General features: G+C 45.8%; 1 protein-coding gene across 4 annotated transcripts in view; it reads left to right on the top strand.

Annotated features, from left to right (window-relative positions):
- The window catches only part of LOC135396482 (E3 ubiquitin-protein ligase HUWE1-like), a 146706-nt gene that overhangs the window by 66871 nt on the left and 64430 nt on the right, over positions 1-15405 (top strand). For all 4 annotated transcript variants that reach the window (XM_064627475.1, XM_064627472.1, XM_064627473.1 and 1 more), the window contains exons 40-45: positions 477-787; positions 2031-2183; positions 2239-2402; positions 6037-6284; positions 6366-6458; positions 6530-6558. In XM_064627475.1, the coding sequence (XP_064483545.1) occupies positions 477-787; positions 2031-2183; positions 2239-2402; positions 6037-6284; positions 6366-6458; positions 6530-6558 (998 nt within the window). The remainder of the gene's footprint in view (positions 1-476; positions 788-2030; positions 2184-2238; positions 2403-6036; positions 6285-6365; positions 6459-6529; positions 6559-15405) is intronic.

The raw sequence follows: 15405 nt of genomic DNA, 5'->3' as shown, positions 1-15405 counted from the left end.
AACTGAAAGTGGCGAAGACACTGCACACTGCTGCGCTGCCATTGCAGAGCAGCATTGCCACCTTCTCGGATTTACACCAGCTCCCCCTCAGCACCTTGCCACGAAATGGGAAAAAAGGCGAAAGACTTTGGAAGCCCGGTGTGCAGAATATGAAGCGCTGGAAGCGCCTCCTCCTCACATGGTTAAGTAAAACTGACTTTGTTCACAAGCATGGGACTAAGACGACACACGCAAGCATAAGACGACTTGCACAACAGCTACACCACAGCGCAGATTAAGATTTGCCGCCTGTCTTCATGACAGTATAGAAAGTGGTGAAAGTACAACCAATCGACCATGCACATGCAGCGAACATACTCCAACTGCCAGGCTTTTCCAATTTTTTCTCTGGGCAGAAAAAGTGCGCAATTTATGCGCGTAGATACGATATTTGAGTAGCTGTATAATACGTGAGCTATTTCTTTTGTCTCCTCTAGTGAGCAACGATGCAGCAACACCTGAAGCTGTATCGGAACAACTGTCTGGCTCTCAGCTACCTAATGGAACTGCTGAGATAGTGCGTGAAGGGAGTGCTGGGGACCTGCTCGAAGAAGACGTAGAACAGGGAGGAGAAGCAAAGGAGGCTACATTACGTGGTGATGCACCCAAAGAGGACAAGAGCCAGCCCCTTCTTCCAAAGTCTTCCATCTGCAGGCTGCTAGCGGAACTGGTGCGCTCTTACGCTCCATGTGCCAAGATGGTTGCTGAGCACATGTATACTGCTGGTCAGACGGAGCTTGTGTCTGAGGTGACTACCACATACTCCTTTTTAAATAACTGGTCAGATTATGTTATCATAATGAGGGTCTTACCCGCAACGGAAGTGCTGTAACAAATGGGGAGACTTCATCTCACAATGGACAGATTTTTATTTTTTTACTTGAAAACGAAATTTGGCGATGCATGATCAAAGTGGAGCAGTCAGTGTGCTACTAAATGAGCGCATGTTATGTCTGGTATTCATAGAGAGCAGTAGGTGTACAGTATAAATACGGTGCAACCCTGTTAATTCTAATCTGAAGGGGACCAAAGAAATGTGCATTAGGCAGAGTTCATACTGAAAGGAACTGCTCTGACTGAGGGCTTGATGCATTGGCAGGGCATGCGAGCTGCATGGGAGATGCTGCATCCGGGCTTATAAGTAGGGTTTCGTGCTTTCGGTTTTTATTTTAAGGTGGATTCAACATATGCTTTTCAGTGATTTGTTTGGTGTGCACATTGTTCACCCTGCAGTTATTGGCGAATATGAATCCGTTCGTGTGTAGGACACACACTGTTGAAACTTGATGACTAAGTGACCGAGATTTCATCTGACGTCATGTCCTTAAAAGGGTCACAGGTGGGACCGACCCACCTGCATTGGCACAAGAATGAGGTTGCGTCCTAAGTGTGACCCATCTGAGCCAAAAGTACTGACCTTGGAGCACTCATGGTTGGGTGGAGGTTATTCACCAGCTGACTCATTTCATTTGAATTTATCATGTGGAGTGATTAATCTCCCCTAGTCTTTCCCTGGACACTCGCTTGTATTCTGTGTTTTTCGGTTAAAACTGAGTGACTCAAAAATGTACAGACCTATGTTTTTCGGCAAACACGGGAACACAGAACCCTACTTACAAGTAATAAGTAAGATTAACACCTAATAAGTCCTTGACAAGACAGCTGCGCTCCGGCTGTGCTCACAAAGCTGTCATTTGATGGTCTGAATATGTATGAAAATTTGATATGTCAGCATTACAGCATTAACATGTTACACACAGAAAACATTAGTTTTCTGATCTGATCACAGCCTTAAGGGGCTCTGAATGTACCTTGTGGCTTTAATGGATGTATGTAGTTTAGCTAAATGGTGTAGCAAAGGCTGTAGCAGACTTCGCTTTCCTGGTGGACACTTGTGAGCCACCTCTTCCACCCGTTCACAGAAACCCGGCTTGTTGTGGCAGCTTTCAAAAGATTTCTTTTTTTTTTTTTTTTTGTTGTTGTTGTTGCAGGACACAAGTGCACTAGGCTTTGTTTTGGACCACCTGCTCCCTCCTTGCCAGAAAGCTGGTGACAAAGACACTCCTGCACTGGCCCGTGTGCTAGTGGCAGCACTGGCTGCATCCAACCACTCTCCTGATACTCAGACAGCCCTTGTCAATGAGGTAGGTTCTATGGGCCTGACTTATTGTTCTTAGAGCACAGTTTTATGCCTTTCAGGTGAAGGGGTCCCTCCAGCGTGCTCTTGCATTGCCTGAGAGCCAGGAGAAGCATGTTCGCTTGCAATCCTTGGCATCTTTAGTGGGCACTATGATTGAGTCATGCCCACCAGCTCAAGGTGGTCCAACATCATCAGCACCTTCTTTCAGACAGCATCATTCCAGGTTTGCTGTGTTCCACATGCTTTTAGTATTTTATATGCTCACTGGCACAGGAGTTCGCCACAAAGAGCACATATATGGGCTTAGTATTTTTGAGCCCGGGGTCAGAGGTGCAACACAGAGTACAGATGCAAGGTGTCTATTCCGAAGCACCATATTCTAGAGCTGTGCGAATAGCAAGATTTCCGAATTGAATTGAATATGAATATCTCATGCGCACTGCAAACCGAAGTTTGAATTATTTGTCAATTTCAAATCAAAATTGAAATATTAACGAAAGAAAAAATTTAAATCTCACTTAGGAGAATTTCATAACTTCGTGCTCATTAGGAACTGCTTGTAATGAGTGAGCCTTCAGCTTTTCAGTCATGCTAAAAATATTCTACGGTGATATTGGAACACACAATACATAGCTTGGATATACAATCAGGCCAGTTTATAACAATATTGACAGGAACAGGAACAGCTGGTCTGGATTAGAGCCCTGCACGGGCCAACTTTTCTGGACCCGGCCCGGCGGCTCAGTGAGTAGAGTCCGGCCTAGTATTCCCAGCCGTGACTTGCGCATTTCTAGTGCTTATCAAACAAATTTATAAGTAAATTTATAAGAAGAGAAGACAAGGCCACAAACAAGCTGGCAAGAGCTGGCGGTTTAACACCGCGACAGCACGAGACCAAATAAAAATCCGGAATGCACGAGGGTAAGCACGTTACCGTTACACTACCAAGTTTTTGTGGAGGTAGAGGATGTTGTCGACAAACTTCTTCTCCCAATCCCTACCCCTCTCATCAAGCTTTGGGTACGTGACTGTGAAATATGTGAGGAGCCAGGAACAATGTGAAGTGGCTTTGAGAATGTTCTAGAGGATTGAATCATACGCATAATGCAGTGTCCTTTGCTTGTTTTTGCAAATACAGTTGCAGACTGATATTTCAAACCCCCAAAATTCGGGCTTTCCAATTTTTCATGAAACTCTTGGCACCGTCAAACGCCCCATAGAGCCAATGTATTTCTGCTTCCAATATTTTGGGCCGTGTTTAGGACGGACTGTCTGTTTTTTTGTAGGGGTGTGCGAATTCTAATATTTTAAGTTGAATGACTGCGTCCATTATTGTCTATCATAATCTCATGTTGATGATGTCATATAAGACGTCATCGTTCTCACTGTTGGAACTATGTTGTCAATTAGAACTTGGCTCGTTCACAGGGAATTCATAGACATGTGTCTCAGTGGACATGCACATCTGTCTGCCAACCCACATTTTGGAAGGCAAAGAAGAGTATTTTACCAGTACAAAATCCACGAAACATGCACAACTTTCTTTCCTTATCAAAACGCTTCCCAGAGCTGTAGACGCTATCATTGAACAGGGCAGCTCAGAAAAAAAATGTGAGGTCAAGAGAATGATGGGGAGAGGGAGCAACCAGGCTCCAACAGCTCCCCATAGAGCCCATAGTTTGAGATAATTCACACAACACTGGGCACACGACCAATGAGAGTGCAACGTTGTAGAAATTATGCAATGCCAGTCGGCCAATCAGGAGCCTTAGCTCTGGCTGTCCTTTCGACTGGTTCTGGCTACCATCGACTTCTACCGGATTTTACGCTTACCGCCGTTACCCGATATTCAAAATAACTGAAGCTTCTTTTGGCTAAAAGAAATATTTATTTGACACAAAGCAGTGATTCAAAGATCTGATACATGGATGCACTGTGAATACAAAGTCCACTGCGTTGCTGACGCACTGTAACTAAGTTCGAACTTGAAGCAAAACGAACACAGCTCTCGAAATCCGACGGGGCCCGCGCTTGTTCTTCACACTCCAACCGCTCCAACTCACGAAGCATTCCAGTTCCGGAGTTGATAGACTGTTCGTGGGAGAATAGTCGTGTCCAGGAACAGCACAACACACGTTGAAGCAGCGAACACTTCTACAAACTGTTCTGCCGATTGACATCACCGAAACACGAAACACAAGAGTAGGACGCCTTGCCGGCCGATTTTATGAAGATCATCTTCTTTCGTTGTTTGCAGAGCGGAAAAGGCGCTTGTGTGGCACGTAATCGTAATCCTGTCTTTGTTGTCAGGCCTCAAAATCCGACGGCGCCCGAACGCGTTCTTCACGCACCAACCGCACCAGCCCACGAAGCATTCCAGTTCCGTAGTTGATAGATTGTACGTGGGATAATAGTCGTGTCCAGGAACAGCACAACACGCGCAGAATCACAAACTGTTCTGCCGATTAACATCACCGAAACACGAAACACAAGAGGACGGACGCCGTGCCGACCGATGCGAGCTATTTCGAAACTATGCTGAAACTGCTGAAACGGCCGCCGGGACGCTGCACGCACATGCGCGCGTACAAAATGCGATTTCAAACCGTTGTCGACCAATCGGAGCGCGCACGCAGTCTGGGCCAATGAGCTTGCAACGTTGTAGATTGGCGCAGTGGTACATACTCTACAGCCGCATCCTCGGTTACCTGAGGAGGACTGGAGCAACCTTTGTCACTTCTTGCGAGGGCCTTCACAGTTGCACAGTCTGCAACACATGCATCTAATCCCTGTTGGTCACGTGAGGTTGAAAGTTGCCAGTACAATTACTGGGGTGTATAAAAATATACAGTTGGACCTATATTGACTGATAACAAACGCACAGAATACCTTCGAATCACTTGCGGCACTTGTGTGGACCTGTCTGTAGGAAGGTATTGTGAGCCAAGTTGTCATGCAGGAATGCTAGCTGTACAGTCTAACCCTGCAGTTTTTTTCGTTCTTGCGAGAATTTTGCTATCGTGAAAATGGACAAATAAGCACACTCATTACTTTCCAGAACCAAAATTTAATGAAAATAGTCGCTTATTTTGCTCTGCTTTGTCTCCGCCTTTTGCTCTGCTGACGTCTTCGTAGACCGGCGTTGTCACAGTCCTGTCCTGCGCGCGCGCGCTCCTTCTGCAGTGCCGCCATGATGTTGTCTTTGGATTTCAGAATCGTAGAGAGTGAGCTGCACGGGATACGGAACTCCTCTGCAATATCCGACTTCTTTCTGCCTTTTACAGCTTCGGCGATGATCGCAGACTTCTCCTGAAGCGTCAAAAACTTGCGCTTTTTAAGAGGAGGCGGCGGCATCTTTCCGACAGACCAAATAAAACAGCGCAAGCCAGGAATCAAAGGAATCAAATCAAATACTTGTCAATTAGGAATCAAGCTGTATATGATTTGGGCTGATCGAAGCTCTCTGCGACTGAACAATATTTCCAGACAATGAGAAGAGGCACTCATTTGACACCAGTGTGGCTGGTGCATGTCCGATGTGAAAGAGATGCTTTCTATGCTATCGTCAACAGCTTTCTGTAACAATCTTTGTACTTCCTTCCTAGTGTCATAGCAAGGCTTACAACTTCAGCCATTAGTTTCTGGTTAGAATCTGGTTTAACTCGAAAAAGTCAGATCCTAGGTATAGTTGACTGTCTTTTGAGTGTTGACTTGCCTCCTGACTCTTGACAGTCTCTGGATTATGAATTCATCTCTTTGTGGTCTTCTACCCTGAACAACACTGGTGCTGTGGCGCCTGGCTTCCATCAGCACAGCTGGAACTTGTCATCCAAGCTTTCTTCTTTGCATCTTCCTAGCATGAACAACATGGTACGAGTGCTGCTGCGAAGAGGACTTGTGACGGACCTTGCTCGCATCCCACACAGCTTGGACTTGTCCTCACCACACATGGCAGCCACTGTTAACGCAGCACTCAAGCCCCTAGAGACCCTCTCTCGGATGGTGAACTTGCCTTCACAGGCAACTCGGGGACGCAAGAACTCCTCCCGAACGCTCTTGGCCTCGCGTGATGCTCGCAGAGAAGATGAGGGTGTCCAAGATGGAGGTAGGAATCTGAGTTGTGCTATACTCAGTCTTAGTTACAGGAAGTTTTTACTCTATGATTGCCTTCTTTTTCTTGATGAAGCTGTGGAAAGCCGCAATGCCGGAGAGCTAAGTTCATCAGAAGCAACCAACGCTTACGGAGAAGTAACTGTAGACGACAACACAGACAGTGAAAGTTAGTTGCAACATACATATGGTTTCTGTACCCACTTGTTGCTTCATATCATCTAATACATGCTCTTTCAGCTCACGTGGTGTCAGAAGAAGCTGCTGGGGTGAGTAAATCATTTTGTTGATTTTGTAATGCAATTACAGTAGAACCTCGTTAATTCAAACTTGAGGGGACCACAGATTTTTGTTTGAATTATCGGGAAGTTTGAATTATTAGAACCTGTGTTCCAATGCAAAATTCTGACTTTCAGTATCAGTAGGCCTCACACAAAGCATGTTTTGGCACATACTAGTGCAGGGCAGTTCGTTTTAGCCACAATAGAAGTGCCTCTTCCAGACGCGGGTGCGCAGCTTCCAGCCGTATGCCTTCACTCGAATCTTGTCTTTACGTTCCATGATTGTCGTTAAAGTACTTAATTAGGTTCCTCAGTTTTTGAGTTTTATTTTTTTGTGAGAAGCGGGGGGTAAGTATCAGGTTGAAAATCAGGACCTGCCAACCGGTAAAATCGGGTGATATACTGAGAAGTGATGTATCTTCGGGTGAAAAAAAGAAAAACGACACTTTTTGTCTTGAAATTAAGTGTAAGAATATTTATTAAGAGACTGGTGGATAATTCACTGTATAACTAAGGCTTGGACTGGCTCCCGTTTACAAAACGAATAAGTTGCATGTTCAGCAAAGCATCATTCATCGATGAGCGTTGAGGGCATGGAGAGGAGGAGGAGGTCTGCCTGATGCGCTGCACGGAGCTCAGGCTGATTCTGCTCTCACAAAACGCCTTAACATGAGCACAGATTGTGCCGTCAGTCATCTTGCCGCGTTCACGTTGCCATGCCTCGTACATCGTTGGCTGTTGCTGCATCCTTTCTTTCAATTTCGCGTGCCTTGCTGATGCAAGATACTCCCTTGCCCAGCATCTCCATCTCCATGCAGCAATACTTGCACACCAATGTCTCCATCGTGTCCTCACCTGTTCTCTTTTTGACAACTTCAAAGTCTGCATGTTGAGATGCCCAAGATTGGAGCGATTTGCATTTCCGTCCCATTTTTCACGCTAGAAATCGGATCTGTGTGCAAGTGTCCGCAAATTGAAAACCGGTTTTGTTTACTTCACCAGCGTAAAAGTCAGACGCGGCGCGCGCATCTTCTGATTGGGTGGTCTTGTGGCTGGCTGCCGCAATTGCATTTGTTTCGAATGTGTTACACTAGATACCGTGGCAGCCGCAGGCTTTAGGCGGGCCACCAGACGAGAAGCCAAGTGAAGCGCTGCCACAGTTTCGGCAGTAAGGAGCGGTAGCGGCGATTGCCGTAGTTCGCGCATCTGCGGATGAAGTCCTTGAATTGCACGTTCGCAAGCCCGTTTTATCGGCTTAAACCCAAACTATTTGATGTAAATCGGGGGGGGGGGGGGGGGGGGGGGGGTGAACAAGTGCTTTATCGGGTTTTACCCGAAAACCGACGGCCCTATACAGTAAACTCCCGTTATCTCGAAGTCCTAAAAACCGCCCCAAAATTCGAGATAAGCGGAGTTTCGACATAAGCGATACATCTCGATTTTCAATGCAGTAATGAGGTATTGCAGGCTTTTCTTGCTTTTACAAGCTTAGTTGTGGCAGAAATAGTGAAACTTTCCCAGTGGGTGCACTACTTACGGCCAGAAACACAATCCCAGTTTGCACAATCAAAGGTGGGACTTCATTTACACATTGCTTCCACAAAACGACGTTATCAGCGACTGCTTTCGTGCCGTTGGTGCGAGGAAAGCGTCCTCAAGATTCTTTACGCACAGCATCAAACATTCTTCACCTCCGCTGCACTCAACCTTGTTCCGTAACAAACGGACGAGTTCCCTTGTTTTCGGTGAAAGTTGGGACATCCCGAGGCTCTTCGTGTGCTTCTCCCTCTTCGACGTCGTCTGTCCCACACGAAGCACGGTCAGACGCTATTTCGATTATTTCACTGTCCGTCATTTCCCCACATACCGGGGCATCCTTCTCATACAGCGCCTACTGCTCAAAGACCATATCTACGTCGGCGTCACAGCACCCATCACTGGTGATTTGGAGCAGAGCTCATCACAGTCAGTGAACAGAGCTCATCACATCAGTTTACGGGAAACTTGAGGTTGAGGTCCTGCATGTTCCTGCAATCCTGCATGAGCGAAGCAGTTCGCTATTGCGGACGGGCGCATATTCCTCCAGGCGTTGTCGATGAGGTGAATGGCACCCAGAAGGTCGATGTCGTACCCCTTGCCGTTGTTATACGACAACAAAATCTGCCAGAGAAGATTCTGTAGACCTTCCTGGTCATCTCGATCACCCCCTGATTGGTTGTAAAACTGATGTCATGTTGGCAGGGAGAAACTCTACGGTGATGGCTTCGAGATTCGCAGTTGTTCCATGTCCCGGGCAGTTATCAACAACGAAGACAACCTTGCGTTTCTTCTTTGCCAACTTTCGGCCAAGCGTGCGCACGTACTCTTCTAACACTGCAGCCGTCATCCAAGAGGTCCTGTTAGATGTGTAAATAATTGTCATTTGGCAGCCTTGCGCTTCGAAAGCACACTTGTTTCCTAGCTCTCCCAATGATTAGAAGTGGGAGCTTTTCTTCGCTGGTAGCGTTCGTTCCGAAAAGGATCGTCACTCTGTCTTTCCACTGCTTGGCTCCTCTGCAGGGGTCATCCTTCAAAGTACACGTTCGTTGGGCAGCATCTTATAAAAAAGAGCTGCCTCGTCCAAATTGAAGATGTCTTTGTCGTCGTACACGCTCTGCAACTCGACGAGCCGATGGCAGCGCCAGTTGTCCGAACTGCACCATCAACGGCGCCGCTTTCGCCATGGATTGTTTTGGACGACATGTTGTGCCGCTTCTTGAATCTGTCGAACCAGCCAACACTGTAGCTGAAATCGGTGTAGCCCATCTGCAATGCCATGGTGTCCACTTTCTCCATTAAGGGGGGGTATCACCGAGGAGCCATCTCTGATTCACGACTTTGTCACATGTAGATGGTGCCACACAAACATCCGGGTCTCAGCAAGGTGAAAGCTCTAATCAATACCCCTGTTACGAGTTACTCCTCCGCGGGATTGTGTAGTTCCATAAACACGTGTGACCGAGGTGCAGGGATCTCCCGTCATGTGTGGGTTGCCAAGGTCAACTGAGCTAATGGAAAAAAGGCAGGTCCGGCAAAGGCGAATTCTTCTTCATTGTCTCTTTGTGGACTGCATCTACTGACTTTTGGGGTTGATGTTATCTTAGCTTAGCTGATGTTTCCTAAGCTTTCCATGTCGGAGGTTTTCGACACCAGCACGCAAAGTCCAAGTGTTACGTTTCGTTCGCCGCGCTTATTTCTATAAACTTATATTGACCAGCTGATATTTCTTTGGCTGAGAATTCCAACAGTAAAACATTTTGCAGACAGACGGCTTTCGCAAAGCTAACTGCTGTGTATTCACAGAAAAAGTGTGGTGCATTGATTCATTGATTACATTAACCATATAAAATTTCTCCAATCTACAAAACACGCACGCAAACAAACCTACGCTTGATGTTTACGAGTCTCATAGCATTTATTATTTCTTCTTTATTGGAAACGTTCATAATCGGGCAGGAGGACACAAATAGGCGACAAAACATTTTTGTTTACAACTTCTACTAGAATGTCACACCTCCTTCCTATTCGATGTCTGGCATATGGGCGTCAGAATAAATGGTCCTAGAATATATGCCCCCCCCCCCCCCCCCCCCCCCCGATCAAACGGCGTTCGAACAAATGGGCGGACACCCCGATGAGCGATTGTCCGCACCCCGGTGAACTTCATTCCGATAAAAATTAATTCGCAGGGGCACTAATGGAATTGAATCGGGATTTACCGAAACCGTCAGATGCCACGATTGAAAATAGGTCAGTGGTTTGACATATCTCCTTTGTTCTGGAGATGAGTGATAAACGGACATATAAAAGAAACGATAAATTATTTTATGACTCACGCGTCGACCATCAAACCGTCACCCACCCCATACGCATGGCATCCACCATATGTGAAATAATTATTCGGCATGAAACGGACGTAATCTTTAAATTTCCTTATCAACTTATCTTGCTACAATTTACCTAGACGTTCCGTGTCGTCCGTCGCTTTCCATGCTGGAGGTCGTCATTCTCCTCAATGTACAGCGCTAGGGGGGGGGGGATATATTTAACGAAAAGGAAAAAAAAATGGGGGAAAGGTCAGCCAAACGAGTCGTCGGCTTGCTATTCCAGAAATAATTAAGTAAATAAATAAATAAAATTAAGAAATAAATAAAAAGGAAAGAAAAGAATTAAAGAAAGCACTAGGGTGTAGGATAAAATGGTTCGGGAACGCATGAAGTAGTGATGATAAAGTGTGCTGGGCACATTTTTCCTTCTGACGTCGCAGCTTAGATCAAACGTTGCCTACGCTGCGGATTAATTTTTGTCTGGGGTTCATTAAAACTGACTTTTCGGTGAATTGATTTCTGTCTTTGTAATCTTCATGTACTACAAGAACACACAAACATTACAAACAACAGTGCCCTTTCAACAAACAACAAGAAATATATTCTGACGATGAAGTGGGGAGGTTTTCCACTCTAGGAGTGGAACCCTACCCCATAGCTAGGGGGTCTAATATGATTGGTGACGATGCCTTTATATTCTTCGTTCAATAGCATGGAGCTTTTACTGTTCATTAACATCAGTGTTAACTAGAAAACTTTTTCCGGAACCCTTTTCCGAAATGGAGGAGAACTTTCTCCGAAAAACTTTTTCCGAAATGGTGGAGAGGTCTCAATAACGGTCTCAATCCAGAACATTTGCTCACCGCCCGGAAGCTCAAGGGGGCAAATGCTCACCAAGTTTTTTACGTGCCTATTGTTTTCGCAAGATATGTGTCGTTTTGGTGGCACAATATAAAATGTTTGTTACAGGAGAACATGCTCTTGCGGCTCTTGTGGCTGGGGGGATGACTGGCTGTGATAATGCTGGATTAAAATAATAAGCCCTGTGGTCGTTTCCTGAAAACTTTATGCCCCGAGCTTCGTTCTTTTTCTTTTCCTTTACTTGTCTTCCCCCTTTCTCCTTTTTTTTTTGGAATAGCAAGCGGGCCTCCGTCTGGTTGACCTTTCCTTTCTTTTTCGTAATAAACGTATCCCCCCCCCCCCCCTCATAAAGGGAGGACTGAGGCTGGCTTTTTAGCAGCTGTCGGACGACGCATTCGCTTCTCAAAAGTTCAAAACTTAAAAAAAAAAATATTTAAAACGCTTTAGTATTCACTGGTTCACACAGTGGACAAGATGAAAATGAATTATGAAACTGTCAGGGTGGGCTCATGGTAAAATTGAGCAGGGTGAGCAAATGTCCGGTGAGCAATTGTCCGCTGCCCTCAATAACATAACCCAGAGGTGGCGAGAGTGATAGATGATAATTAATTCTGACGAAACTATCTATCGACAACCATGGGTGATAAATGGATAGAGAGCCTTCACTTGAAGAGATTAAGCCATTAATTTTTATTAGCTTCTCAGTTATGAGCTTTATGCAACTGACTCACCGGTAGCTTTTCGCTGCCTTATTTGCCGAAACCAAGCTGTCCGACTTTTTTTCGTCGCTCTGTCTACTCTTTTCACTATAACATATGAAGCTGATCTATCACACCACCAGTGATAGCATTGAAAGTGGTATTTGCTTTATAAATACCTGGAGAACTTTCACCTGCATATTATGGGAAAGAGAATGGATTGGGTTTCAGATAGCCATTTAACTGACTTTAATAAATAGGGCTATAACGATACTGTACACGAAGCACATTACAACAAAATTACACTAAGAACATAGAGCTTCGCTTATCAATTGAAGACGCAGAACACAGAATACGCAACCAGCGCAACTGGAATGGCTCCTACAACAGCATAAATAAAAAATAAATAAATAAATAAATAATTATTCGGGCCGTTATGACTAGACGCCGTTTGTTCTATTTGGGAGGCCGCAAGACAATGGGGATGTTGTGCTTATCTCACTAGTATTTATTATCATCATTATTTTGGCGGGTACCGAATTTTCAGTTGCTCAGCTCATTATCGCCGCTCGTCCCTGCGCCAAACTTTCGACGCTTCCAGATGTTCGGAACAAACACGCACACAGGAACCAAGGGAATCGACGGGACAGTCCGAACTGCAAGAACGAGCCCAATACCGAGAATAGCATGCTGAGTCATTACATGCCCACTTGTGCCCGCTTCTCAAAGGCCGGCGCGGTAAGCCACACAGCAGGAAAAAGAATAGCCCCGCTAGAGTGGAGCTTAGCGCCCGTCCCCTTTTTTTCCTGGGAAAGAAAAACTCGGATAGTATGCTGAAATAAGGGTTACACTTGGCGGATAAATACCTTCTGGACGTAAAGCCCGCGTCGTGGCAGCACCGGGCGGCAGAAAAAGTTGTCCCGAGGAAGCGCTGTACATACCCTCAGGTATTTTCATTTATCTCTTGAACGGCTGACATTACACGCGAGATAGTGGTACCAAAACGTTCAGGACGCATTTTAGAAGAAAATGGATTGAGCAAATGTCGCCTATGATGATTTTGTTTTCTGCTATTCGCTTCAGAAGTCCAAGGTCAATTTTTGGCTATTTTCGACACGTTCTACAACGTCTCAACGAAAAATCCAAGCGATTGAAAAATCCATTTTCTCATAATCGTTAAAAGCTATCAAATGAGGCCGATATTGTGAAAATCGGACGAGTATTTATCGAGAAAAATGGAGAAGTTCACCCCATAGAAAATACATGGGGCCGCGACGGGTGATATCCCCTCTTAATAATGGGCCTGTCACTGGCAAATTGGCAGCTCTTGTATTCTGTAGCCAGAGGAGTAGCGCTGCTTCCACATCGGGGAACTTGGAATTTAGAGACCTTTTCCTCTTGCTCGGAAAACTTTGTTCAAAGGTCTCAAAGACTCGTGCTCTATTCTTCAAGATCGTTGGTAGCATTGACGAAGGAATGCCAAATTCTTTGGCAATGGATGATTTGGTGCTACCTCCTTTATCAACTTCCTTGATCAGCGCAACTTTCAGCTCCTGCGTTAGCTCCTTGCACTGCTTCCCTGCCTTTGCCAGTTGAGGAAAGCACGAAGTTTGACGAACACGTGGGCACTGGTTGCAGTTTCTGGCGAACTGACGAACGTCCACCCAGTCCACTTCCCTTTCGCCCTTTGTTTTCGATTCCTCTTATGCAGACCGGCCAAAAAGATTTCAGGGCTCTCCCGATCTGAGACGTGAGAGGACGACAGCAGAGGTGGGAGGAGATTGCTGGGGGAGGAGGTGTAGAGCTGCAGCGTGCGCATTTTCGAATGTTTCGGTGATGAATTTTCGAGATATCCGAACTCATTCCCAAAAATGCTTCGAGATAAGCGATGCCAAATGCATGGTAAACAGTAAATTTAATTCTGTGACGCCGGAAACCTTGGAATTATCCAATATTTCGAGATATGCGAGTTCAAGATAACAGTGACCACAGTCTTCTTCACTCACGACTACACTTCGTTGACAGCAGCCAGCTTTTGCTGGAGGGAAAGTGTTTTATACTTGACCCGCATTGACATTGGTTACACAGTGCACTGTGGACAGTCAGTTTCACTCTTCGTGAAGAGGACGCACGAACCACGCCACACGTAAGAACACAAAAAGCACAAAACGCAACTAACCGACCAGACTTCTCACACGTTCTTGCGAGTCGCAATCTGCTCTTAGCTCTCCCTCTCGCACGGAATTGACTCGCCCATGCAGCGGCGGTGACGGCGGCAGTGGTACCGCCAGCACCGAAGAGCGCGTCACAAACGTCGGCGGGAGGGGAGTGAAAGGTGTGAATTAACTGGAAGTGAGGTTCGAATTAAGCGGGTTTCAAGTGCATTGAAAACGTAGCGGGAAATGGTTTGAATTAACCTGGAATTTGAATTAACGAGATTCTGCTGTATAGTGTTTTTGTCTTTATTCAACGCTGTTTTTTTAAATATAAAACATGCTATGAGGGCAGCACCGATGCCATTTTTGCAAGTGTGTTATAAAGCCAGGCTCTCATTTTTTCTAGGAGTATGCAACAACCACATGACTAAATTATGTAAAATTCATTAACGTGTTAACTATAGACCTTGTCGCGTTACTCTCAAACTACCGGTCTCCGTGCGCTCTTTAGCCTCTTTCCCGGCGACGACAGGATAGGAGTGGACTGCCAGAACTGCTTACTCCCAGTGGGAGGAATACTGGTGGATGTCGTCTTTAATGAGTATTACTGACAAGAACGACAACATTCCACATAACTAGTCATACGGTAAACGTCTGAGTAGCGTATCGGTGTTCGAAAGATAAAGAAAAAGATTACCTGCATCCGCATGCGATATGCACAATATTATCTACGTGTGGAGTGGTGGCCGATGCGAATATCTTTTCCACATCGACAGGTGCTGCTTGCGTCGATTTCCGTCGTATGAATGTGCGTATGAGTGAGCAAAAATGTGAGTGAGTGGCTGGTTTGTCGTCCCTTCAGATGACGCACCCCGAAAGTCGCTGGAGAGGCGTGTTAGCTTAGCTCAATTGGTAGAGCCCTGGACCGGTAATCCAGAAGATGTGGGTTCGATCCCTACAGCTGGCTAACCTTTTCAGTGACTTTCATCTTTCATCGTTGATTTCTTAGGCAATTTGAGGCTTTGTTTGTATCTGTCCCTTCTATGTGTTCCAGCCTCAGAACATCAGTTTCTCTCTTGTTCAACAGGTGCCGCTTGCGTCAATTTCCGTCGTATGAATGTGCGTATGAGTGAGCAAAAATGTAAGAGTGAAAGGCGGGTGAGTGAGAGGGAGTGGCTGGTTTGTCATCCCTTCAGATGACGCACCCCGAAAGTCGCTGGAGAGGCGTGTTAGCTTAGCTCAATTGGTAGAGCC

The sequence above is a fragment of the Ornithodoros turicata genome, chromosome 6 (genome assembly GCF_037126465.1).
Source record: "Ornithodoros turicata isolate Travis chromosome 6, ASM3712646v1, whole genome shotgun sequence".
Taxonomy (NCBI): Eukaryota; Metazoa; Arthropoda; class Arachnida; order Ixodida; family Argasidae; genus Ornithodoros; species Ornithodoros turicata.
The sequence above is the reverse complement of the archived record's forward strand: the minus strand, read 5'-3'. Positions and strand labels throughout refer to the sequence as shown.